The sequence below is a fragment of the Eurypyga helias genome, unplaced genomic scaffold (assembly GCF_000690775.1).
Source record: "Eurypyga helias isolate BGI_N326 unplaced genomic scaffold, ASM69077v1 scaffold15612, whole genome shotgun sequence".
In the NCBI taxonomy this organism is placed as follows: domain Eukaryota; kingdom Metazoa; phylum Chordata; class Aves; order Eurypygiformes; family Eurypygidae; genus Eurypyga; species Eurypyga helias.
Genome location: NW_010235417.1, coordinates 46,956 through 72,353, shown reverse-complemented (window position 1 = coordinate 72,353; position 25,398 = coordinate 46,956). Strand labels below are relative to the sequence as shown.

At 40.4% G+C, this 25,398-nt stretch overlaps 1 protein-coding gene across 1 annotated transcript in view; it reads left to right on the top strand.

Annotated features, from left to right (window-relative positions):
- MICAL2 (microtubule associated monooxygenase, calponin and LIM domain containing 2) overlaps positions 1–25,398 on the top strand; it is a 57,388-nt gene that overhangs the window by 4,756 nt on the left and 27,234 nt on the right. The window contains exons 2-11 of the mRNA XM_010146742.1: positions 14,997–15,204; positions 15,860–15,976; positions 17,109–17,210; positions 18,978–19,133; positions 20,042–20,142; positions 21,772–22,029; positions 22,800–22,915; positions 24,273–24,399; positions 24,607–24,697; positions 24,793–24,940. Of these exons, the coding sequence (XP_010145044.1) occupies positions 14,997–15,204; positions 15,860–15,976; positions 17,109–17,210; positions 18,978–19,133; positions 20,042–20,142; positions 21,772–22,029; positions 22,800–22,915; positions 24,273–24,399; positions 24,607–24,697; positions 24,793–24,940 (1,424 nt within the window). The remainder of the gene's footprint in view (positions 1–14,996; positions 15,205–15,859; positions 15,977–17,108; positions 17,211–18,977; positions 19,134–20,041; positions 20,143–21,771; positions 22,030–22,799; positions 22,916–24,272; positions 24,400–24,606; positions 24,698–24,792; positions 24,941–25,398) is intronic.

Sequence of the window (25,398 nt, the reverse complement as noted above, 5' to 3'; positions counted from 1 at the left end):
CTCGCTCCCTGTTGGCCCCTCTACTTTTCCTCATTCCTGGACTTGGCCTTTCAAAGCTTGTTTTACAATAGATCAGGTTCCCTTCCAGAAACTCCTGTTTGGAAACTTCTATTGCAAGAGAATGACTCTAAAATTATTTATGACCATATTTGCAGGGCTTACATAAAAACACAGTGGCTCTCTTTGGTAGCATCACGTGCTGTCAGTCTTACCCCGACTGGGTGGCCTGCTCCTCGGGTGGGGTCTGCTTCGGCCGAGGCAGCATTACAGAGAGCCTCCGGCTGGAGCGGGGACGGCGGTGAGTCAGCTGAGGAGGAGCCCTGGGTCCGAAGTGGGGATGGAGTCTGGAGGTTTTGTGACTGACTCAGCACGGGCTCTGAGCCTCATCTCCTTGTACCAGCCACACTGGTGTACCCGCGAATGATAGCATGGGATAGTCTTCATCTGCCAAACCCTTTCCACTCCTTTTCATATTGTCTCCATTTCCATAGACTGTCAAGTGGGTGCTTTGGGAGTTAATGAAACCTGCTCCGCCTGGTGCTCTCCTTCCCACAGCGTTGAGAAAGGGAGAGGTACTCCCGGGCCATGCTGGGTGCTGCCATGTTACATAGCCGTAGGGTAATCAGCAGGATGAGGAATGGATACCAGGTCTCTCTCCTTGTTATTAGGTAAAAATTGGCTTCCTACCAGTCCTCAGTTGTTTACAAACATCCTAATCTGCACTCTTGTCCCTCAAAGTAAATGAGACAGGTTGGCTTCTAGATGTCTTCCTCTCCCCTCCCTCCACCTTCCTCTGTGGCGCTAAACAAATACTTGTCTCTTAATTAAGCAAATCATCCAGCATGTGTAAACCTGCTGGTATTGTGGCTAATTTTCCTCCTGAAATGGTGGCATTTGTTGATCATTCAGAAGCTACTTGGATTTTCAGCCAAGTTTCTTCTGTGCTGTATATACTGGTGCAGGAGCCAGTAATTTTGTGTGTTCAAGTGTCATGATTGTGTCTCTTGAGACAAATATTTTTTTGAAAGAGTAATTGAATTGTAAGATGAAAGAAGAGAATGCCAGTTGTGCTCCAACTCAAAACTATCCTTGTTATAATGAAAACTTGAACATGTTTATTCTGTAACGAGTGGATATCCAGATGGCACATCCCTTTTGCTAAACATACTAATCTCTTCAAAATAGTAATTGAAACGGGGAGATTTCCAAACCTGATAATCAGGATTTATAATGAACACACCAAACTTATCTTAGATGGTTTAGATAGCATTGCTAACTCTTATTATAATAAAAATGCATTCCTGTGAAGGTCATAAAACCTGAAACTAGAAGCTGCCTAACATATTTATAGGAAGTTTAGTGAATGAAAGGTTGTGACTTTTACAAAAAGACATTCAACTGCCTTTTTTTTTTTTTAAATCCAAACACACAGTGCTTGCATGGCAGAATCCAGAACCTGTTGAGGTGCTGAGGGCATTAAGGACCACGTATTCTACTGACTCTAAGTGACATCTAGGTGTGTTTGGTACATGTGAAAGACAAGCTGTTTATTTTGGTATCTATGCTTTGCTTTTGCCTTTTAGGACAAGGCATGTAGAGGCTTGTACATACAAAATGTTCAGTTTCCATTGTAAATTTGTTTTTAAGAATTTTAATAGGAAACTTTTGCAGACTTATTTCAAAGTAGTAGAAAATACGGGACTAATGGGAATGAGTGCTAAGGAAGGTTTGTTTGAGATTAGGGAGAAGCAGCAAATCACCTATGACCATGCAGCTAAACCACAGTCGTCGAACATTGTCTGTGCATTCGTTTCTCTATGGATTTTTAGAGAGAGGATGGAGAGAAGCTTGGATGATGACAAAATGCACAGCAGACAAGGTTCTTTGAAAACAAAGTATTTGACTCTTTGAGCAGTGTTTTAAACTGAGGTTGAGCCAAATTACGTCAGCAAAGGCAAATGTTTGGCATGTGATTTGGTAATGAAATCACTTTATTTTTATTATCCTACAGACATTTCCACAAACACAATTTTTCAGGTTTATCAGTCATGAAAAAGCAATGAAGCCTGGCCAAAGTAACATAATCAGACATAAGTAAGACTTTTTTAAGCATTTGGGAATTTTGAAATTTTTGGCTTGCAAGATAACAGTAGCTTTACATCTGTACTTTAAAAGCACATTGCTCTTTCTGTGCCCTTTGCTTAATGGCTTTGCAAGCAATGGATAGAAGGGAACTGTCCCACCCTGACCCGATTTCCTCGATGTTTTATAGATGTTCCCGCAGGGAGTGACACCCAGTTACTTTCACACAAAACACTACTATTGTCACCACAAGTGGCTTAATTGAGTTTGAATGAAACAAAAGGTTATGACAGGGCGTGTTCCGGGAACGGTGGCTCTGGAGTGGTTTTGGTTTGGTTGACTGCATGTCCATCCACCAGGCAGGGTGGTGTGTGTGGGGTGAGGGGTGACCCACGTGAGGCCTAGTGCGTAGGCCCTGCTGATGCTTTGCTCGGGTCAGGCCTCTCCCCTGGCTTCAGAGAGACCCTGACAGGGGCCAGAGGTGCTTGTTAGGGGTTTGTTGTTAGCTACGTTTCCAGCTTCACTCTGGTAATGTTTGTGTACTGATAAGTGAGGAAATACATAACTTTTGCTACCAAGAAGTGATTAAACACTTGGCTGCTAAAAACCAGATTTCAGACAATAAGGCAATTTCCTGTCTCCTACAGTTCAGGTCCTTCTCGAGGTTCCCATGTCTGTCCTGAGAACTGGGATTTTGGGGATGTGGTTGCTCTCTTTTTCTGCTGACAAGTCTAATTCTGCATTATTTTCTGGTTTAGTCATTTGTGTAGATCACTTAATGCACTTCTGGTAGAATGTAAAATACCACGGTTCTAAGAGATACTGTATAAGAAATGAAAATATAAAATATTTTAGTGGAAGCTGATTGTCTTAAGCAAATAACAATTTATATTTGTATTTTCTCTTTTAAAAGCCTTAACAGTAATGGAATTGTGATTTAAAAAAAAAAAAAAAAGGAAAAGCCTAACTGGGATCTGGTGTCATGACAAAGTAGAAATTCCCCTTTAATGCCCTTGAAATTGGGTTAATTTGCCTTACTTTCTCTGCTACAGTGTTTAAAGGTGTATTATTTTTTGTCAGTCAGTTCTCAGAATTCCCCTCTAACATGTCTACATTTACACACAAAATCTGTTTGTGTCTGCAACAGCCAGGTTCCCACAGACTAATGTAGACACCTGTTTGCCATTTCAGGGCTCTAGGATGTTTTTGTCTTACCCTATATATATGATGAAAAGTGCTTATTGGAAAATAATCTGAGTTTATACCATAATGTGACCTTATTACAGTTTTCTAATTCTTCAGTCCTTTAACCTTCTCCTCAGGTCGGGAATGTTTAGGTGAGTTTAACCTGTATTTTGAAACAAACCTGGCTGGGGTGAGAACCACATATGTCTGTAGCGAAAAAGCTTTTGCAAGGGAGAGCTGTTGTTTTGGCAGCTGGCCATGTTTTGCTGCAAATTTTCCTGGCCTAGGAGAGTCTGGCAGGTACCCTAATGGGCCTTGGTTTTGTTCTGGGTCCTGGGTGATGGCAGAGACAAGGACAAGCATTGTATCGTTTCGGCTGACACAAGATCTATACTTCATATCTCCAGAAGTTTTAAGTTAGAAGTACGTATGAGCTGTGGGCCTGTTATACTGGGAGATAAGTCATGAGGGATGAAGGTGGTTATGGTGACATCTTGCATGGACTGTGAGCACTACGGCCACATAGGTAGTATATGGTAGATTCCTCCTTTACAAAGAAGTTGGCCTAGCATGTCTCAGGGAAGCAGAAGCTGCAAGTCTGACTTGATCCTCATAGAGCCCTTGCTTTAACGAGCAAACTTATGAACACGGTTTACATTAAGTTACGTCGCACAGGCAGCTAAAGAACTGCACTTAACACTGGTGCTAGCAACAGTTTGCTGCCAGACTGGGGAAACCCAGTAAGTGGTTTTCAGTGATTCTTGTTGTAGACTGGTACTCATCTTACGTATTAAAAATTTGGGTGCTGAGTGGCAGAGGTGCAGATGTAGCCAAAGTGGAATGAGCTGCAAGTACTTTGAAACACAGGATTGGAATTTTAAAAAAATCACACCAAGCCAGAGTCCCCAGGTGCTGACCCAAGGGGACCCAATTCTGAGAGCCTGTCTGAGGAGGCCTGTGGTGTGTCGGAGGTTGGCGTGGTTTCCTTCCCATCTAGTCTGGTACAGGTGAAAACCCAGCTAAAGTATTTTGCCCAGTTTGAAGCACATGTTCTAGGTAAGAAGCAGATAAACTAGAGCAAGTCCAGAGCAGCAAGAATGGTCAGAGCTTTAGAGAATGTGACCTGTAGGAAAAGATTAAATACCTTCATCTGATCTATGTTAGACAAGACCCAAAGAGGAACACTTGGAGCACAACCAGAGCTGTTATTCATTTCATCTTCTCTCTCTAATAGTCTGGCTAACACTGCTAGATCAAATTCTGATTAGTTCTTCAACGTTTGCATTTTGCCGTGGACATTTGCTGCTCCTGTTTCAGCCCGGAAGAACAGCCTGTGTTTACCAAGGTCATGTCCGTTTCTGCTTAAGAAACGAACCAAGAGATACTGCCTTGCTTCTCTTGCATCACTCTCTGGATTTGGTAGTTTGACTAAGATGCTAACTTAGAAGGAATCATGTGGTTATGCCACACTTTGAATTAGTCTTGTCTTGCTTACTGCCACTGCCCCTTGGAATGAGTTACAAGAGCAGCTTTAAAAGGACCCGTGCAACAGCAAAAACTCCTCTCTGGCTGGTGTCCACCTCCCCATCCTGCCTGTACTCCCTGCCATCCTGGCCGCATTTACAATTCAGATAAAACAACTGCCCCAGGGTAAATTGCAGCTGAGATAGAAAACATTGCAGAGGATGGTAGAGTGCTTCCTGCCAAGGGCTACACACCCACATCATTAATAACAAGCTGTGCTGATCAGCAAGCGAAACGTGGAAGGCAAAGGCATTTCTCTCAGACTTTTTTCTTTTTTCTCTTGTTTATTTGCTCTATTCTAGCGAGGTAGGAAATAACTGCATACAGAAGGAGCCCTCTCCTAGCAGGTGAGGGCTGTTGTGACCTGTGGGGCTGCCAGTAGCTCTGCTGCTGCCTGCCTGGCCAGCGGCAGGGCTGCAAGGGCTGGGCCTTTGGCTCTGTGTCCTGCTCTGCTGTAGGCATCTGGGGTAGGAAGTTCACTGCCTGTCAGCCCAGATACAGCCCTGATAGTGGCAGAACAAGCACAGCCGGTGGTGTTCAGGCAGGTGCCTCGTCTGAATTTCACCCTGGCTGGAATGTCAAAACAGAGTCATTAATAAGTGGCCATGTAAATAAACCCTGATCTTCTGTGTATGTTTACCTCCTTTCTGTTGCGTCGGATATTGGTGTAAAAGACACTGTTACACCTTGTGATGTGCAATGTGCTGCCAAATTTTGTCTCCAACTCTCTGTTCTTTTCTTGGAAGCATGCTTCTTTTCAGATTTTTTCACCTTTTTTATATTTACTTTCATTTTTGAAGACACATTCCTTCAGTGCTATGGAGAGTGTTATTTACCACCTTTGTTTTCAAACAAAAAGGTTTTGGAAATAAGAACTAGAGGTGCTGAATTCTAATTTTCACTTGTGAAATGCTGCCAGCAGCCTGGTTTGTTTGCTCTGTATGAGTGCTCTTAACTTTCCCTGCTATCAAAAATCTCCCTTACAAATGTTATGCTAAAGATACATTTTCTGAATCTAGTTGTTTGAACTGTTGAAGTCCACCTTGCTTGTTGACACTATTGGATGCCATGTTGATAAGAGGTGTTGGTTGGTCAATTCCTAAAGTTTTCAAATTGAAAATGTAAAAAGTAAAAACATTGTCTACCTGTGGGAAACTGGTGTGTTCAAGTGACCAGTTAAATAAACTGGAAAAAGAGCAGGTTATTGCTCTTTGGAGCTGTATTTGGCTTTACTGGGTCAGTGCTAGCATTCACAGCCACTGGAAGATCGTGTGATGGATGAGCTAGAATAAAATAGATCCCAGGAGCCTAGAATTGCTGGCTTCTTGTACAGCATTGCATTTTGAGCTCAGCTATAGCTGCCATACACTACTGTACAGCCATTCTGCTTAGGAAGGTTAGAAATGATGGGATTACGTGATTCAGCTGTTTAAAAAATAAAATAATACTTTAAAAAGCGTGATTCTGGCTCAGACCTGATGGCTAGTTCTGTATGAGCTCATTTCCCCACTACTGGCTTCCAAAAGCCAAGTCTTAATTGGATGTTGGTTGGTAATTCACCTAATATAAAAGTGTATTTTAGAACATGTTTCAAAATTTTCTGTGAAATGACCTAGAAATAACAACTCACCACTTGCTTTAAAAAGTCAGTTTCAAAGTGGAAGCTTAGCTGATTTATTAGTTTGTTGTAATTCTTGTTTAGCTAATAATTTTAGGTTCAGTGTAGTATTTAATCTTTGTGAGCAGACCAGGCTGTAGCAATAGTGCTGCCTTTTTTTTTTTTTTTTTTTTTTTTAAGGATATTCGAAACTTTTTCATGTAGCAAAGCCATACCAAAGCCTGCATGTTTTAGGTGTCTTAAAGCATGAAAAGTCCCTTCCTGTGGATCTGAACCCTACTGGCTGGTAAGCCCCTGGACCTGAAACCATGTGGAGGATTAAATATTTTCTGGGCAATTGCAGTCTGACGAGTGTCACTACTCACAAGGGTCCCAAGACTCCAGCCTTAGTCTGCGATTAGTCTCTGCTCAGAGGTGAATCTCTTGGTGCCATTGTTTCTCCATCTCTGTTCACCAGTTCCCTGTTTCTGGATGAGATGTTTGTGTCACGTTTTGGTTTGGGTTTTTCAGTTATGTTTTTAAGGATAGGCTTAAAGCACTCAGTGTGACAGGCGTAAGCCTACATAAAAAGGCAAGGTACTTAAATGCTGCCAACCATATTCATGACTGGGATAGTCAGGCAACATTCTTTCTGCAAGGTTTATCTTGTTTTCATTTTGATTGTTTAAGCAGCTGGCCAAGAAAAAGAAAAGAAAGCAGTGTACTTTGGGTTTTGGGTGTGGGTTGTTTGTGTGGTTTGGTTGGGTTTTTTTTCCTCCCCCCCCCCCCCATTGCAATGAAAGACAGGTAAGAATACATCAAGTAGGCTCTTAATTCCAAAGGATGCTAGAGGGTTTATTTCATGCCTTATATGAGGAGACTGTTTGGATTAAAGCACTTGCCTGATTTATAGTGGATTATCAGTTTATTTAAAATACATAACATTTCATGTCAAGTGATGTGCAGTTTTCTTCAGATAACTGTTACTATGGGGCAGGGGAATTGAAAGTTTTGAGAGATCCTTTTCTGTACTATGTCTATCAGCTGCAATTTCAAAAAAATTACTTCTATGAATTGTTATAAAAGCTCTTAGATCAAGGCAGCATATTTAAACATGACCAAAGCTGCATGAGAGCTCTTCAGGAAAGCTCCAAATAATAATGTCCTGACAGCTTTGGTGCATCAGCAAAGGAACTCTTGACCTTCTAGCACACCGAATTCATGCAGCCTTTCTTTAATGTGTTGCATAGCAGACTGTAAGTTTCAGCTATCTTTCATACCATTGTTTTAATTTCAAACTATGGAAAGGTTTTTATACTCTAATATTAGTAGAGATATGAGAGAGACGGAGAGGATGGATGGACAAGTGTGTCCAAATTCATCCAGGAAAAATGAAGGCACGTGGTTTTTTCCATTGCAGAAGCTTATCTTCCAAAAAAGAGAAAAAAATCCCCGTAAAGATGAGCCAAATGAATGCAATAAATGTACTAATGTTTCACTTCTGGCATTTTGACCCAATAAAACAGGAGGGCAGTAAAGATAGATCCTCTGATCCCTGGAATGTGCCGTGTCCAGCTGCGAGTGCAGCAACTGCAGGGCACAGTGCTGGGGAAAGAGCTCTGTCCAAAATCAGCCTATATTAGGTAGTCTCCAATCTGCATTGCAGTCCTTTTAAGAAGGAAAACAGCAATGTCTCTGCTTTTGCTAATTGATGATATGAAGTGCTTTTGGTAGTAGATGACAAAACTGAGTATTTTTGAGGTGCTTAGTTGGGGTGGGGGTACAAGGGGTAAAATATTGGTGGGATCGAAAGCAGAAATGGACTCGTGTTGTTCTTCCTGCAGCAGGACAGGCTTTTGTTGCTGCGGTTGGTGGCAGTTAGGGGTGCGTGAGCCTCGCTGTTCCCAGCTGCCTTTGAACTTCCCCAACAGCGGTATTTATGTGGTGTTCACTTTCCAAAAACATCCATTCAGCAAGATCCAGCTAGTCTTAGTATTTTAAGGTAGGTTTTGGAACTATCTTTAGTGCATTTAAGTAGCATTCACGTAACCCTTTGAAGAGTTAGGACCTCTTATTAAAATACATTTAACTGAATATTATTTTGTCAAAACACTTTTAACCTTACTAATTTTTGAGCTCATAAAACATAGTATAATTGAGGAAAATATGCTTTTAAAGATTACTTAAGTTTTTGTAGGGCAAGTTTAATTAGCTGCTATTCCTCCTCCTTCCTTTGATGGAAGAATTAATGTTTTTGTTGTTGGGTTTTTTACTCATTGTATGTAGTATACGACTGATAACCACAGAATTTGGGGTATATGTTTCAGGATCTGGCCTCTCTGTAAAAATGAAGAAAATAATCCTTGGTTTAGGTCAGCACTGTCCCTTTTCTATGTATGTATGTAGCTGAATTGGACACATCCCAAATTACTGTCATATTTAGCTACAGTTATCATTACTGTTCTTGACAGGGTCATGTTCTGTTGCCTTTTAGCAAAACCAGTTGTATAGGTATGGCAGTGTTCATCAAGTTGGGTAAGAGTCAGTGAGTACAAGCATCTCCTGCAATGCAGGGCATGTTACTGTCAAGAAAGCACTGGACTTGCATAGCAATAATGTGTCTGGTAGCCGAGCTATCTTATAACAAGATATCTTATATCTTACACCCTTGGTTGGTGCCAGTGGCTAGGCTGTTTGTAGAAAAGGAGATGACAAGCGCTTTGTACGGAGGTCTTTGTCTAGAGGGGCAGCGAATACCTGAACAGGGTTCTTGAGGTCAGGGGAGCAACCATATATTGAAGTGCTTTGGTAGACCGGGGCTGTAGCAGGATCAGACTGACAGACTGACAAAGCGCATCATGCCTATTGGCACCTTAACCTTTTTTTTTTCTTTTTCATAAAGCTTTTGCTCTTGACCTTTTTAACGTTGTCTGAAGTGGCATATAAAATTTTATTTTTCAGTGACTTTGATTATAATGTTTTGAACTTTAGAAACTATATTGATTATTTAGTGGATTCCCAGTATATCTGACTGCGCTTTTGTATCCAGTGGCTGTCAAAGAATTTATCTGATAAAATCTGAGAGTACAAATGCGAGATGAACTGTAAGTCAGTGAGTCAGGAATGTCCCACTGAGCAGTCGTACTTTTGCCAGAAGCATTTTCATGTCTAGTAAAGGGGATGAAGTGAAAAGCGTTGTGGTGGAGAGAGCTTCCTGCTGCAGCTTCTGGTAGCTGTCTGCCTTAGCTGCTTATGCAGCTGTTTCTCTTTGGAGCCTTTCCAGGAAAACAGTTATTGCTGATCCAGAAAATGTGTTGTTTCATTACATTTCGTGCCTATCTCCTGTTGAATCACATTTAGCTCTATCACGAACGAACACTTGCCCAAATCCATGTAGGATGTAATCCTGTGGGGTCAGTCAAATTAATCCTTGGTGCATCCCTGTCGCTTTGGATGTTGCACGAAGGCCAGGGCTGGTGTGAAGTCTCAGATCTGGTGACTATGGAGATGGATGCATCTGGGGCCCGGAGCAAGTCATTGAAGAGGGTTTGCCTTGGAAAGGCAAAGCATTCTGTCCCTCTGTGTCTCGCAGACTGTGTGGGTGCGGGCAGAGCCTCCTGTCACTCTATGGGGAGGCCCACCACTGCTGGGGACACCTGCAGCACCAGGCAACAGCTTCAAGGTGTGTGGGGAAAGGCACGTTTCCAGCAGCATGATCCATTCCTGTAGGTTGTGATTTGGGTACGTATTACATATAAGCAAAAGGAAGCTAAATAATTTAGGCAGATGGTTTTCACTGTTTTCAACGCACATGTGCGCATTTCCACTGAAGAGTAGAAGCAGTGCTTCTGACTTTGCATGTCTTAGGACAACAAAGGGTGCCTCTGTGTCTATCCAGTTGCTGTTGAGCTGGACTCTAAAATTAATCTCCCCCTTTTCACCTCTAAAACAACTGAAAGGCAGAAATGGGAAAATCTTGAATTCCTAGAATGATTGTAGTTCCATCCCAAGAACGTACAGAGGTTGTATCATAACTGAACACACTTTCATTTCCCAGGACTGATTTAATGGTTGGGTACGTTGGGCTTGAGAGGAGTGAGGGGTTTAGACTTGGATGGTAACTGTGTAATGCATTGAGCTACAATAAGATCTGTCTACTCTACTGTGCAGAGGTGCTGTTTGGTTGCACCCCCCACCCACATGCTGCTACCAACTGGTAGATTGCTTGACTGTGAGCATGTAAGTGCTGAGAACTAACATTTTTTACAGTTTTCAAGGTCAGTGAGTAGATTCTGCCTTTCAATTACTAAAAAAGTGGATGGAAGTTTTGTGACTAGGTCTTTGTGGAGTGTTGTTTTGTTTTCTGTTAAATATAGTGCTAGTAGTCTTGCTCTCTCCCTCCTTTCTCCCAAACACTCAGTTGTTGTGTAAGCTTACTTTACTGTGTGAAAACCGATGGTAGCATTCTTCAAATTCTCAGCTGTTAAACTGCATATGTTTTTTCTAGAATGGGATATAGGTGCCTGGATTCACAAGTTGCAGATTTAATAGTGGAGGATGGGAGGGATTGCAAGAGGCCCCTACTTCACATCCCTCTCTCCCTTTCCTCCCCTACTATTTTCTAAGTCATATATGCATACATTATCTACATGAGATTGTATCTGAAATCTGTGCCTGGCACAAAAGTCATTCTGCTTTTGGAGAGGTAACTTGGGCTGCCATCTAGCTCAGCACTAAATGCTTTTATTCAGTGTAGAAACACTTCCTGGAGATTTTCAAGGCACTGCCATTCTTAAACATACCAGTAGAGAGAAAGTAGCATTTTTTACAGTCAGATCGACCCTTGAGTAGAATCAAGCTAATGAGACTTGACAAATTCTGTATAGGTTTATATTATTACAAGTGAAACTTTCTGATATCTTTTAATTGTACTGGGGAAAAAAATACATGACGTTTCTGCTTTATTTCAGTCTGAAGATAAATAATGCAATGAGTGGTGTGCTTGGTTATAGTGTGGAACAAGAGTTACACGGAAACAAATAATTATCTTTTAGGAAAAAGTACAGTACTTTGTGAAAAAGTACCGTAGAAACACAATATTTACTCATCAGCTTAAGTAATCACCTTTTGTAAAATATACATAGGCTTATTAGTGTTTTGCTTTGAAGTACAAAAATTTCCATGCTATTTATAATTTTAAACTGAAATAGTGCTAAGTTTGTCACTAGGTAACTGTTACTGGCCTGTAAACTTGCATTAGTCCTCTTCAATGGGAGTTTTATAACGGATATTCTGTAAATACTCTTGCAGTTTAACTCAAGCCAGCATGTCCATTTGCTTATGATATATTATATCATAACTGTAAATTTTGCACATTTATTGTAATTCTTAATTAGTAGCATTCATATCCAGGATATTTGCAAGAAGAGTAGATGAGTTTAGCTCACATAATTCTCATGCAAAGTACTCGTGGTGACGGTTGCTTGTGGGAGTTAGTGTTTATAGGCAGTCTCTTTGGTACTGCCAGTTACTGCGTAGCTGGAGTTCGGTGCAGGAAATCTCATGTACGTAACTTTACCTTGTCCTGTTGCCAACGAGATGGTGGAGCACAGGCATGCCCATGCAGGGCGAACCACTGTCGGGGTGCGTGCAGGGCATTCGCGGTGCCATGCTTTTCTCTTCTTGGCTGGGAAACAGAAGTATTCACATACGTTTGCAGGCAGAAGACCAGCCCTTCGTAGTATGAGGTTCTCCTTGAGAAAAATGCCTTCTCTCAGTATTATGTTGCACTGACATGGTATACTCTTGGTAGTAAAACAGGATTTAACATCCAACGTGATACTGATTCTTCAGGCAGGTCACAGAGGTCTAGTCATGATTTTATTCTTGGATAAGCTGCCCTGTAGCCTATACAAGTCTCTCCCTTTGTTTCCAGCTTGAACAAGAAATATGCAAAAGCCCTTTGTCAGTCCTCTTCAGCAGCTGTTACTTTGATTCATTTGCGGAAGATGCTTTGAAAAGTCAAGTTACCCTTTTTAGGAGATGCTGTGGCACCGTTAACAGACAGTTGAGCTGCGGATGGCAAGAAACCATTGGCATTTTTCCTACAGTTAAATTTCAGGATTGATTATTCAAGACTTCGTTAAGTGATGTCAGTTGTCACAATGTGTGTTCAACTTCAAGAAATTAATTTCAAAAGCAGCCCCTGATGAGCCAGGAGACTAGGCGAACAGGAAGTGAAAATAGGGAGCCATTCAAGGTTGGTTCTAGGCTGACTACATCGTTCCTCCTGTAATTGTCTGCAAGCAGACACCTGGGGAGGGAGGGCAGAGGCAGGACAGGGGTACAGTCCCTTTCGTTCTTTAATACAGGTAGAAACATAAACACAGTAAGAGTTACCTTTGCCAGGGTTTTTGTGCTGGTTTTGACCCCAGAAGTTTCAAAAAAGATGACAAAGTGCCAAGAGTAAGCTCCACACCAGCAGGAAGCGTCCTTAATAAATCAAAGAACAAATAGTTCTGAGGCATAGATAAATATGTTTATGGAAGGTAACCATGGATGATGGCAAATACAGAACCATTTTTCACAGTGCCTCTAGGCAATTAGGAAGATACTTTGTCAATGGTGGTATGAGGAGGGGAGAGGGCAGAATCTTCCTTAAAATTTTAACATGCTGTGTTGCAGAGCATCAGGAGGAACTAACAGTGTTTTCTGTGTGGGTTTTATTACTTGGCAGGATCCACTATGACTAAGTCTCAAAAGACTCCTTTTTTAAAAAGTTGCATTTATTTATATATGATACAGTTTGTTAGCCGAAAAAACAACCCCACCTTATCAAACCATGTATGGCCTTTATTTGTAAAAGGTTTCTAACTGCTTGCTAAACATTACTGGAAAACTGTGTAGCTGTGAAGGCTGTCACTTGCTTCTCAGAACACCGAGTTCCCATGTTAATCACAACAAGCATGTGCAGGAAAGAGCTGACCCAGACTCTGCCAGTGATCCTCTTCAGTCAGGATAACATCTGCACTCCATTTTCTTCCTTTATATAATTACATCCGCTGATGTTTTCTTAATATTTAGCATGCAGTGAGGAGTGTCCTTGTGAAATTATGAATTAAGTATGTTCTTTTAGGAGGAAGAAAGCCAACAACCTAACTTTAACTTATTTAATATCTCTCATTAACAAAACACTTGCCTAAAGCAAAGGAAAAGCATCTCACAGGAGCTCTTCTTTCAGTGGGAATTTGAATTATTTATTAATTAAAAAAAATCTTGTGCTTTTATGATTGGGTTGGACAAAAATCATGGACAATAGTCAACGCCAGATAAGTTTTTGCTTAAGTTGTTAAATTTGAAAACAAATGACGAACAAACCAAAATAAATAAATGACTCTATTTTATGAAATTGAAAAGTAATGGGAACCAGACTCATATCCAACGAGCCTCCAGATACAGTCCGTGCTTGCTTTGAAACTCTAATCACTGTCTGGCTATGTGTGCGGGACGCACAGGAGCATGTCTGGCCTGTGAGATAATGGGCTTGGATTTGCAACGCGGCACAGCTCGGCCTCACAGCCAGAGCCCTCCCCTCTGCTCAGGCCCACCTTGTCTCCCCTGCCGAGCCCAGGGCTTGGACTGGTGATATAGATTTTGTGAAGCCTGTGTGGGGTTCTGCGGGCTTTGGGGCAGGGGAAGTGTGGAACTGCAACGTTGTCCAGCTATAAGACTGTTTCTAATCAGTTCCTAATAATCAGTTAGGAAAATGTAAGCATTAGATATGTTTGGGTTTTAATTAGTTTATTTTCTGGAAATCCTTTGCTTGTTAGTCTGAAAATTTAACAGCTGTTGACAGCTGAAATTTGGGCAAGAATTCTGTGTAATCATTTCTGATAGAGTTCTGAGGATGCCCAAAATTAAATTTAAGCTCCTAATATGTGTGATTGTCCTGAAGGTGAGGATGTAGACCACTGTGTGAAATGGGATAGGGCAGGCCAAGTTTCCTGGCTCTGGTGAAGCAGGACAAGGCTGCTGACTCCTTGACATACCCTGCTTTACAGCCATAGGTGAACTGGGCTGTGATATTCAGGCCAGTGATAGAAGGCTGTGATATGCCCTTGCTGGAAAGGGAGAGTAACTAGTGCTGTAAGACTACTGGCTTGTCATAGATTTGTCTTAACAAATCTAGCAAGCATGCATCAATTTCCTCTTTCAAACAAAAAAGCTTACACTGAGACCACTTATTTCCTTTCCCCTTCCTTTTATGTGGCTGTAATCCTGTTTACTGCAAGCACTTTCTAAACACTAAATATGAGTGAGTTAAAAATGTACAAGCAGATACTGAAAAGTGGCTTTTTGCTGCTTCTTCTGTTATATCTTTTTATCAGATGCTGTTATGTCTGTGTGAATCAGTTTATCCTCTTGCATAAATTGCCTGAATGCCACATGCGAACACAATATGAATGTTTATCAGTTTAAATAGATTACTTGAATGCACTCTCAGTAGCATAAGTCTGGTTGAATATCAAGTCGTACCAATAGGGTAAGTTAGGAACTGTGTGAAAGTCAGTACAAACCCCTATGTGAGATTCCTTCTTTTCTCTGCTAGTGTTTAATTATTGGAGGTGGCCCATGTGGCTTGCGGACTGCCATAGAACTTGCCTTCCTGGGAGCCAAAGTCGTCGTCGTGGAGAAGCGAGACACTTTTTCAAGAAACAATGTGTTGCATCTCTGGCCATTTACAATCCACGACCTCCGGGGATTGGGAGCAAAGAAATTTTATGGAAAATTCTGTGCAGGATCTATCGATCACATCAGTAAGTATCTGAAGTCATGGGCACTGTTCAGATAAGAGATGTACTGTGTTCAGAAGATTAATGGAAGCTTTCTTGATTTGGCACAAAGCTCATACGCCCTAAACGTGTGTGAGTGCATATGTGCACACACACAGAGATTTAAAAAAATGGTCTCATTTAAGCAAAATGGCAGTTGAACAAATTATATGGAGCAGCTTTTTTGTTAGCCTGGATTTGTTAAACAATAGGTTTTTGTTACAAAGTATGAAGAACATTGATATTCATTCTAGTATGTTGAAGGTAGACACAACCCTTAATCTAATGACAAAATATGCAAAAGTGCATATTGTACAGGGAAATATGCTGTAAAACCTTCTGTCCTAAAGCAGTCAACGTATTGGTTAGCAGATCCTTTAAAAATCATTGAGAAGGAAAGCTCTAAAAAAGATATTCTAATAAACTCACTGGAATGAGTTTTATTACTCATGAAATTGTGCTGCAAGCGGAAAATGAGACGGAAGAGAACAACATCCTGTGGTGGTTGCTACGTTTGCATTTGTCACAGTATGGGAAATAATAATGCTTGTGTTATCAAAAAATGTCAGTTGGGTGGCATGCTGGTGGCAGCTGTGATTACTTACTTATTAAATCCATCTTTGTTACTCGCTGTCTGCAGGTATTCGACAACTTCAACTTATACTCTTCAAAGTTGCACTTATACTAGGAGTTGAAATCCATGTGAATTTAGAATTCGTGAAAGTTCTGGAACCTCCTGAAGATCAAGAAAACCAAAGTATTGTTTATCATACTATATAATACAGTTCTGCTCACAGTAGCTTCTTTTTATGTCAGACATTATGTGAAATCATTCAAGGTAGTTGAATTCTGTTTAAAGAAACAGAGAGGTTTTTGCCCTTGATACTCAGCTAGGTTTGCTGTATGCTGTCACAGCACGACAGGTATCATTGTGACAGAGCACTGATAATTCTTAAACTACGACCCAGTCTGAGAAGTTGAGGTTTTGCACTATACCTTCTGGCGTGCGTTTCAGGCTTTGCAGGGAGTTTGCTGTGGCTTTTTGGTATCTTCTTGCAAAAACAATTTTTGATTGATAATATAAATATTGAGGATGGATTAAGCTCCCTGGGCCTCATTTTGCTTTCACGTTTGATGTAACTCCCACTGGCACATGGAGTCTTATCAGCCATCTTATGCAAGGTTTTTAAAGAAAATAAGAAAGGTTTATTTTTTTTTTTTTCTATTAAGATTAGTATTCAGGGTGTAGTAGCAATAGAATATTTTAATATTTTATTTTAATTAAAGTACTATGCTGTTTCTCTTGAATTAGTCATATAATGACAGTAGAACAAATATTTTTAAGTAGTTAAAACATACATAACTCTTAAATACGGATAATACAAAGATTTTAATGATTGGCTTTATGTTAATGCAAAGATTAAATTTAGCTTTCTGAGTACACTTACTTTTAAAATTTCTACTTAGAAGACAATTAAAAGTATTGACAATGGGATGCTATATTTCTTCTTTTAACACCCAGCCCTTCCTTGCTGTAATCACATATATGTACTGTCTTAATAAGGTCATTGTGGGGCTATTGCCATGAAAGTGAAGTGCTTAAGCATATTCTTGTGATATGGGTCTGAGAGGAAGTTTAGTGCATTAGGTGATCCAAGTGAAGGCTTCCTTTTTTTTTTATTGTCAGTTTACAAGCTTGACACCTTGCTAATACGGTCTGAATGTAGCTTTGGCTGCACCAGAACTTCCCTTCATCAGACCAAGGCAGAATTCAGCTGCATTTGAATAAGAAATGGACCATTTGTTTTAATGCCCTTTCTTAATACTCCAAAATCACTTCTCCATTGTATTACTGAAGAATGAATAAATATTATTCTTTGTGTTTTTAGAGGTAGGTTGGAGGGCTGAATTTCTCCCTATGGATCACCCGTTGTCAGAGTATGAATTTGATGTTATTATTGGTGCAGATGGCCGCAGGAACACATTAGAAGGTAGGTGAAGGTGTCCTTTTAGCCTTAGTAATGTCTTTAGGGTATTTTGAAAGGCCTGAAAGTCAGAGGAGAACGTAAAGCAAAAGTTTACTTTTCAAGCCACTGAAGTCTGTGTGGAAACTTTTTTTTATGGTGTCTTCTGCTTTTGTTGTTAAGTTGTAGCTCAAAATAAAGACAATAAATATCATTACTGATTCTCATCACTGTGTATCTGCATTGCCTACAAAATGCATCATGATGCCATTGGGCTTGCTTCAAGGTTAAGTAATTATTTGATGATCTAACCTCACGGAGGTTGACAAGATACATGTCAGGAATTGCATGGTCTTTGCTATTGTGTCATAAATTTGCACTGTATGTTTGAACTAGTGACCAAAACGTGACTGCCAGGTATTTAATGAAAGCATCAGAGGTAACGCTCTTTTGTAAAGGTGATTTAACTTCAGAAACAGTTACTTTGGAAATGATACCAAAAGATAATAAATAACTCTTAATGTGGCAGGGGGAGATGGGAGAAACGCTTCATGAACTTGAGTCTCTGCTGAGAATCAGACCACCTCAGCGGTCTGAACAAACCTGTTACTTAAGTATATATATTCCCCTTGTAGCTTTAATTATATCCATGTTAGTTTCATTTCTCCAAGTACACTATTTCCTTTTTTTATTAGCTTCATAGTTTGTCTGCTTATTCTTACATCTGCCAACCCCAATGTGTTTGGAGTTAATTCCTTAAAATGCTCTGTCAGAAATTTCCCCACACTATTGTCCAGCTATCCCCCATAATAGACTATTTTAAATAGCCAGGTATCAGCAAAATGAAATTGTTCTTACCTCAGCTGCAGACTCTTTTGCGAAGTTAATGCTTATCACAGTGCCAGGGTCTAAGGGAATATTTGGTGGCCTGAAGATTGTTCACATACAAAAACTGGTATTGTCAGATTAAATCTACACCAGTGAAATAATGAGAGCATATCAAAATGCAAAGAGACAAAAATTTATAGCTGAGTTAGTACTTCTTAGAACATACGTGTATTCTCTGTAAAGTCATCTGCAATTGGCTAAGAATACTCTAAGGACCCTCTGCCCTACTTCAGAATTTACTTACAGATAAGGGGAATGCACAGAGGGAAAGGCGTGTGATTCCAAGGTTGTGGCTTAGTGGGCTTTTTTTGTGGAAAGAGAAAGCTAGGATGGAGCAAGAGAGCGAGTAACTTTGCAGTCAGTCTCACCTTGGAAATTTAACAGTTAAGCCATTTTTAAACCCCTAATATCTTTGAAAAAGCTCATTAGCTGGCAGTGTGTGCACCTAAGCACTACTACAGAGGTTTCTGTTTTCCAGATCTTTCTGTGCTCCTTTTGACTGCTGATCTCTTGCATGTTTTTTTCATAAGCAGTTTACCACCTATATAACCAAAATCTTATTTTCTGTTTTGCATGTTAAATATGTTTCCCAGTATAAAATTTGATCTGGTCTATATCCAGTCTGTTTTTCTGTAGTCATCATTTGTCCTTAACTCCATTGTGGCTTGGTTTTTTGTTTTGTTTTAATGAGACTTTATCTTGAATGTAGTACAGCTGCAGTTTTGCAGCTGGAAGTGGGGAGAAAAGACTCTTTGCATTTAAGGGAAATTTGGAGGAATGATGGAATCTGATGATGGTGTGTTGTTTGATGAAGTGCAGGACTATACATAGGACAGAGCCTTGAGCTGACCCTCGAAGTCCAATGTCGTATTTCCAGTGTTTTTAATTCTTTTCTTTGGTTACCAGGTTTCAGGAGGAAGGAGTTTCGTGGAAAACTGGCTATAGCTATCACTGCCAATTTTATAAACAGAAATACAACTGCAGAAGCCAAGGTAGAAGAAATTAGTGGTGTTGCATTTATCTTCAATCAGAAGTTCTTCCAGGACCTTAAAGAGGAAACGGGTGGGTACATCCTCATTTTTTTCCACAACCAAATACAAAAGGCAGCAGAGCATCTCTGTGCCAGGCCACATTCCTATTTCTGTTAACATAAATTTAAATGTACTTAAAACAAACAAACGAGTGATAAAATGCTGTTGATGTCAGAATCTTGCAGACGGAGGTCTCCATTTATGGAACAGTGGGATTTTTTTTTTTAGCTTGGGCGTTGCCACATCATAGCTTGTTTTAATGTTTAAATTTCTCAACTGTAAAAATGTCTGCTATGTTGGACAAATTTAGAAGAGCATTTTCAGTGCCCAGAGATTTCCCTTAAGACATGGTTTGTTTTGTTTGTATCTGTTCACATACTGAACAGCTTAAGCCCTGTGAAAAAGGCTCTGCCCTTCCGGGAGGAGTTTATTCTTGCTTTTGGATGTGTAGATCTGATAAACAGAAAAGAACTAGATGGGGATTTGCCATAAATACTTAAAATGTAAACTGTGAAATACTACTTTATGAAAAGCAATTTGAGAATAGTTGCATCCACTGTCAGGACAAGCAATTCCATTCTTGATTTACAGCTGATTTTTTTTTTTTTTTTAATTATGATTATAATAGAAGCCAAAAAGCACGCTGTTCGCTTGCTTCCCCTTTTCTACCTCAGAAGATGGTTGTAGTTAACTGGCTGTTCTTTAGAGGAATGCTAAATAACTTTAAATTAGGGTGAGACTAACTCTTGCAGAATAAGGCTGATCTCCTCACTTGATTTGTTTTGTTTTAGAGCATCTTGTCCACTAATGCTTCATCCCAGCTGGGACAGTGAATGTGTCCCAAGAAGGAAACGTATCTGTGAGGATCAATCACATGGTGTTAGTCAAGGACACAGAGAATGCACTGTACTCCATAACAAATGTATTCTCTCTTTTCAGGAATTGACCTGGAGAATATTGTTTACTATAAAGATAACACTCATTATTTTGTGATGACAGCGAAAAAGCAGAGTCTTCTGGACAAAGGAGTCATTATTAATGTATGTAAAAATGCTGGCTAAAACCCTATTTGATTTACTTGGCACAGAATAGGTGTGAACATCTGCATAAACATTGTTGCATGTTACAGAGTGTGTTTATAAACTTACTAGATCACTTCATTAAAGCTCAGATCACTTAGATGATCCTCTGACTTTCATATTTTTCCCCTCCTGTCAGCACAAAGTTTCTGTAGAGAACTGAAAACAATACTTGCTAAATTTGTCAGTTCTGAAACTGGCTGAAATGAGATCTTGACGCGCCTTGGAAATACGTGATGTGGTCATCACACCAGAAAATAAAAACCTCACTTATTTAACGGTGAACTTGGCACATCTATGTCCAGTTTTATCAGGGAAATAAAGAAGTATTAAAACCCACCCCAAGCTAAATGGCAAATTCTCTAAAGTGGGTGAAGTGATAGAAGGAGGCTATAAACACGATGTCCTGAACTTTCAAAGGTACTTGGGACTTTGAGGCCTTCTTTTCTTTTCTTTTTTTTTTTTTTTCTTCTTATTCTTTTATTCTGTAAGATGTAGGGGTTTATTTTCTTTTGTTCCTAGAAAGTGTTTTGGCACCACTTAAATTTCTCTTCCTGGAAACGCAAGAGAGGTCAATTTTTCTTGCAAAATGAGACAGTGCCAAAACTGTCGAGTATAATTTCCCGAAGGAAGTACTTGTAGGGAGCGATCAGGAGGTTTCTTGGCTTTCTGATGGGACCGTTTAGCTCAGTGCCTCGAATTCCTGCCTGTTTGGAGGACAGGGTCTCCCAGGGCAGAGGAGCTGGCCTTGTCTGAGGCAGGAAGGGGGAAGGGCAGCAGCCCCCAGCAGTAGAAGGTGGAAGGAGGTGGGCCGTGGGGCTGGGGGCTGCTGTTTGTAGGTGAGTCAGTCCCGGGAGTTCTGTGGGGAGTTTGGAGAAGAGGAGCGGCAGCTGTGGCCTGTCCAAGTTGTTTTCCTGACCTGCTCTGAGTGGAAAAAAAACCCAACCCAGTCTGTCTAAAACAACTGGGCTAATAGGGGCTCTGTGGTATCATCCCTGCGATTAGGGGTCTCATCCACGATTAAGCTCTAAATAGAAACTGCCTTATTAATAATCACCGGCTTTAAGCAGTGACCTGTAAAGGCAGGGTCCTTCACCACACTGGCCAAAAATAAAACCCAGCCCAAAAGAGAACAACAGAAAAGCTGCCACAGTCCCCGTTTGAATGTGTTGTTCCTGAGCTGTTCAGTCAAACCTTGAGGCCGAGTCCTGCGTGTTACATCATCAGTACATCTGTATTTCTGCTCTCCTATGGCCTTAGATATACAAAAAAGCATTGCAGTGGTGATGATTACATCTTTTGATGGGAGGGAAATAATGTTATGAAAATAACACATAATCAAGGATCTGGGAGGCACTGTAATATTCTAGTGCATTTAAAGCTGCTTATTCGGTGTTGGCATAAAGAGTTCCCATTTGGGGTAGTACAGTAACCTATGTTTGTGTATTAATGTTTTGGAGGAGATGGCAAATCTCACTTGGTTATTTATGCTGTGAGTTGCATAGTTGATGCTCATGCTATGAGACTGCAATGTTCCAATCCAGAGAGGATATTTGGAGTACCTAATCCTACATGCTTCTCTTCCTGCAGGACTATGTTGATACTGAGTTACTCCTCTGTGGGGAAAATGTGAACCAGAGCAATTTGCTCTCCTATGCCAGAGAAGCTGCTGACTTTGCAACCAACTACCAGCTGCCTTCCTTGGATTTTGCAATTAATCACTATGGGCAACCAGATGTAACAATGTTTGATTTTACTTCCATGTATGCATCTGAAAATGCTGCACTAGTGAGAGAGAGGCACAGACATCAGCTCCTGGTGGCGCTTGTGGGAGATAGTTTGCTTGAGGTATATCTTGGAATGCCTTCCCCACCCCCTCCACCTCCCTAATCCAGCCATCCAGTCTACCCTCCAAAACAATCCGTCCTCTTACGTGTCCTGAAACAATGGTACCTTCTTTGAAATAGTGGGGTTTTTTTTAATGCCATAGTTTGTGTCATAACTAATGCTTGGCTGACAGTCTCTGGCTGAGATCCTGTTTTGCTTTATGCAAGTTATATTTCTGTCTGAGAACTGTGTGTCCTCAGCTTGGGTGCATGGCATAATTTTCCTGACTTCCATCACAGAGAAAACTTTGGTCCAAATTTGCATTGCTGTCTGTTTGCCTCAGTATGTTCTCTTTTTCTGAAGTAAAAAGTGTATGTTGCAACTGATTTTTTTTTTCTTAAACTCATGCTGACAGCCTGAAGTGTTTGAAAACTTCAGTCCAAAGCAAAATAAGGAGATGAGAAGAAAGGCATCTTTTTTCCCTTGACTAATTCTTGGGTATTAAGTCTTATCTTTTTTTTTTTTCTCTCAGCCTTTACCTTTTAAGAAATTTGTTTTTAAATACAGAGGTTAAAAAAAAGAAAAAGTGAAAGCAGTCTTTTTCATTACCTAAGACATGGAGGAGAGAATTGTCTAAAAACTGCAAGAATGTGCTCTGCTGTATTTTAACTCTTTCTGGGCTACTTTTCTAAGACAATATGAAACCCTAGACTCCAATTTCACATTGCATGTTATTTTTGTAATAAGACCTTAAGAAGTACAAGGAAATAAAAAGTAAATGCTTCTTACAGCCCTTCTGGCCAATGGGTACTGGCTGTGCAAGAGGCTTCTTAGCTGCTTTTGATACTGCATGGATGGTGCGGAGCTGGGCTCAAGGAAAACCCCCATTAGAAATCCTTGCTGAACGGTAAGTGGTGCTTCTGTCTTTTCCATCATTTTGATCGCTTTAAAGAGCTGCAGTATTGGTAGAATATAGAAATACTCTTCTTCACTGCAATGACATTGGGTTGTAATTATCCACTCCTTCAGGTTACTGAACATTTTGCAGTAGGCTGTTTCTCTGTAAGGTTCTGCACACTAACAGATCCAGCAGTGTTCATGACATGGGCTTAAAACACTAATTTAAGTCACTAATGACCAGAATTAAGTGTGATCCTTGAGGAAATAAACCAAAGATCATAGAATCGCAGAATGGTTTGGGTTGGAAGGGACCTTAAAGACCATCCAGTTCCAACCCCCTGCCATGGGTAGGGACATCTTCCACTAGAGCAGGTTGCTCAAAGCCTCGTCCAGCCTGGCCTTGAACACTTCCAGGGATGGGGCATCCACAGCTTCTCTGGGCAACCTCTGCCACGGCCTCACCACCCTGATACCTTGTGTCAAAAGACTAAACCTCCAATCACCTCAGCACCTGTTCGTTTTTGGTTTTCTAATTAAAAAAATTCCTGAAACAAGTTTAAATTAACGCTTTAACAGTTTTCAGAGTTGGTATCTGTGATTTTAATGCTGCATTTTAGCATAGTAGCCCTCATGCCCTCCTTATTTAGACTGATAAATGTGTGGCAAAGGAGAATTGCTGTAAAGCTGCATCTTAAGCTTCTCTGTGTAATGTCTTTTTGACCAGAGCAAAAAGATCTGTTGTTAAGTACTCCAGTAATCCTGGTGTCACCATGGTCTGATGGGTGAAGTTGCTGACTTTGGTCCTAATGGCAACTGGCCTGCTCCAGTACAGCTGCCCAGGCTGTTTCAGGGCAGATACATAACAGAAATAGTTATGTTGTGGTAATGCAAGCAGAAGCATTACTAAGTATAGTGCTTTGAGAAGTTTTAAGATAGAAGCCTGTGGGATGACTCAAACATGGCTTAGACCCAAATGGAAAATTGAACAGCATAATAAAAAAGGCTGTGGTGGTTATAGGAATTGCAGAATGACAGGATTTATGTGGTAAAGAAGTTACTCCTTGGGTGGACATTAAAGCAAAACCAGATGACTGAATGATGTAACCTCCTTTTTTTTTAATTCTACTTTTTCTTGCTTGCTTCCTGCCTTAGGAAAATATGGACCTAACTTCTAAGAGTCTTATCTTTTTGTTGTCCTTTCTCTGTCCTCCTCCTACTGAGCAGGGATAAGAATTGGGATGGATGCTTATGCATTTAGTGTGTAACACTTGTCCTGCCAGAATCAAAATAGGGTGCAGGTAGTGCAAAAAATAAAATACTGCTTATATAATAAATATTTTTCTTGCATCTTTTTTCTTTGTAAGAGAGAGCATTTATCGACTCTTGCCTCAGACTACCCCTGAAAATATTAACAAGAACTTTGACCAGTATACCATTGACCCGGGAACAAGATACCCGAACTTGAACTCAAGCTGTGTTCGACCTCACCAGGTCAGTACTTAAAACAGTCGCTTGTGAAATCACTATTCAGTTTCGGTCCAGGAGAAATAGGACTGCAAGTAGTGTGTAAAGAAAATCTTCAGGAGACTCCTTAATTTAGAACCACCTGATGATAAAGTTAACATAGAAAGAAAGAAAAGTATTTTTTCTCTCTCCAAGAAATTCTAACATTCTGTTGCGAATTGCTTTTACTTGTAGGTGAGACATTTATATGTTACCAATGAGTTACAACAATGTCCTCTTGAAAGAGTAAGCTCCATTAGAAGATCGGTGAATCTCTCAAGACATGGTATGTGACATCTCATGTTTGCTGTGACTTAATATTCAGAGCCTTCTGAACATAAAAAATCTGATCAAAATGTTTGCTCTCCACTGTAACTGCAGAGTCAGATATTCGACCTAACAAACTGTTGACCTGGTGTCAGAAACAGACAGAAGGGTACCGTAATGTTAATGTCACAGACCTGACTACCTCCTGGAAAAGTGGCCTTGCACTGTGTGCAATTATCCATCGCTTCAGACCTGACCTCATGTAAGTGACATCTGCAGATCTTGTTGAGTGTAGGATGTATTAAGCATTTACCTAAGTATAGTGTAAGCCCAACCAGAACAACACTGATACTCTACAGTCCCCTTCTATTGCTGGTTTTTGCAAGGAGTTGCACACTATTGCCAGATCTGGGGGATGGAGAGGGTGGGGTTGTTTTTGCTTTGTTTTTACAGTATGTCCTTGCATGCTATTTAAAATGAAATATATGCTTTCAAAAAGCTAGGAAGGCTTTGAGCTTTGTGACTTATGACCATGTTTGTGGGACTCACATAGCTATTTAAAATAAAAATTGCAGTGCTTGGAGAACGTGAAAGTTGCATTCCCAGGTCCCTGGAGACAAGTTTTTAGTGTATGTTTAAAACCACAGCCATAATGGCACTGTCATAAGTTACAGAAATACCTGGATGAGCCTTAAATGAGCCATCCTTAGTGTGTTTTAG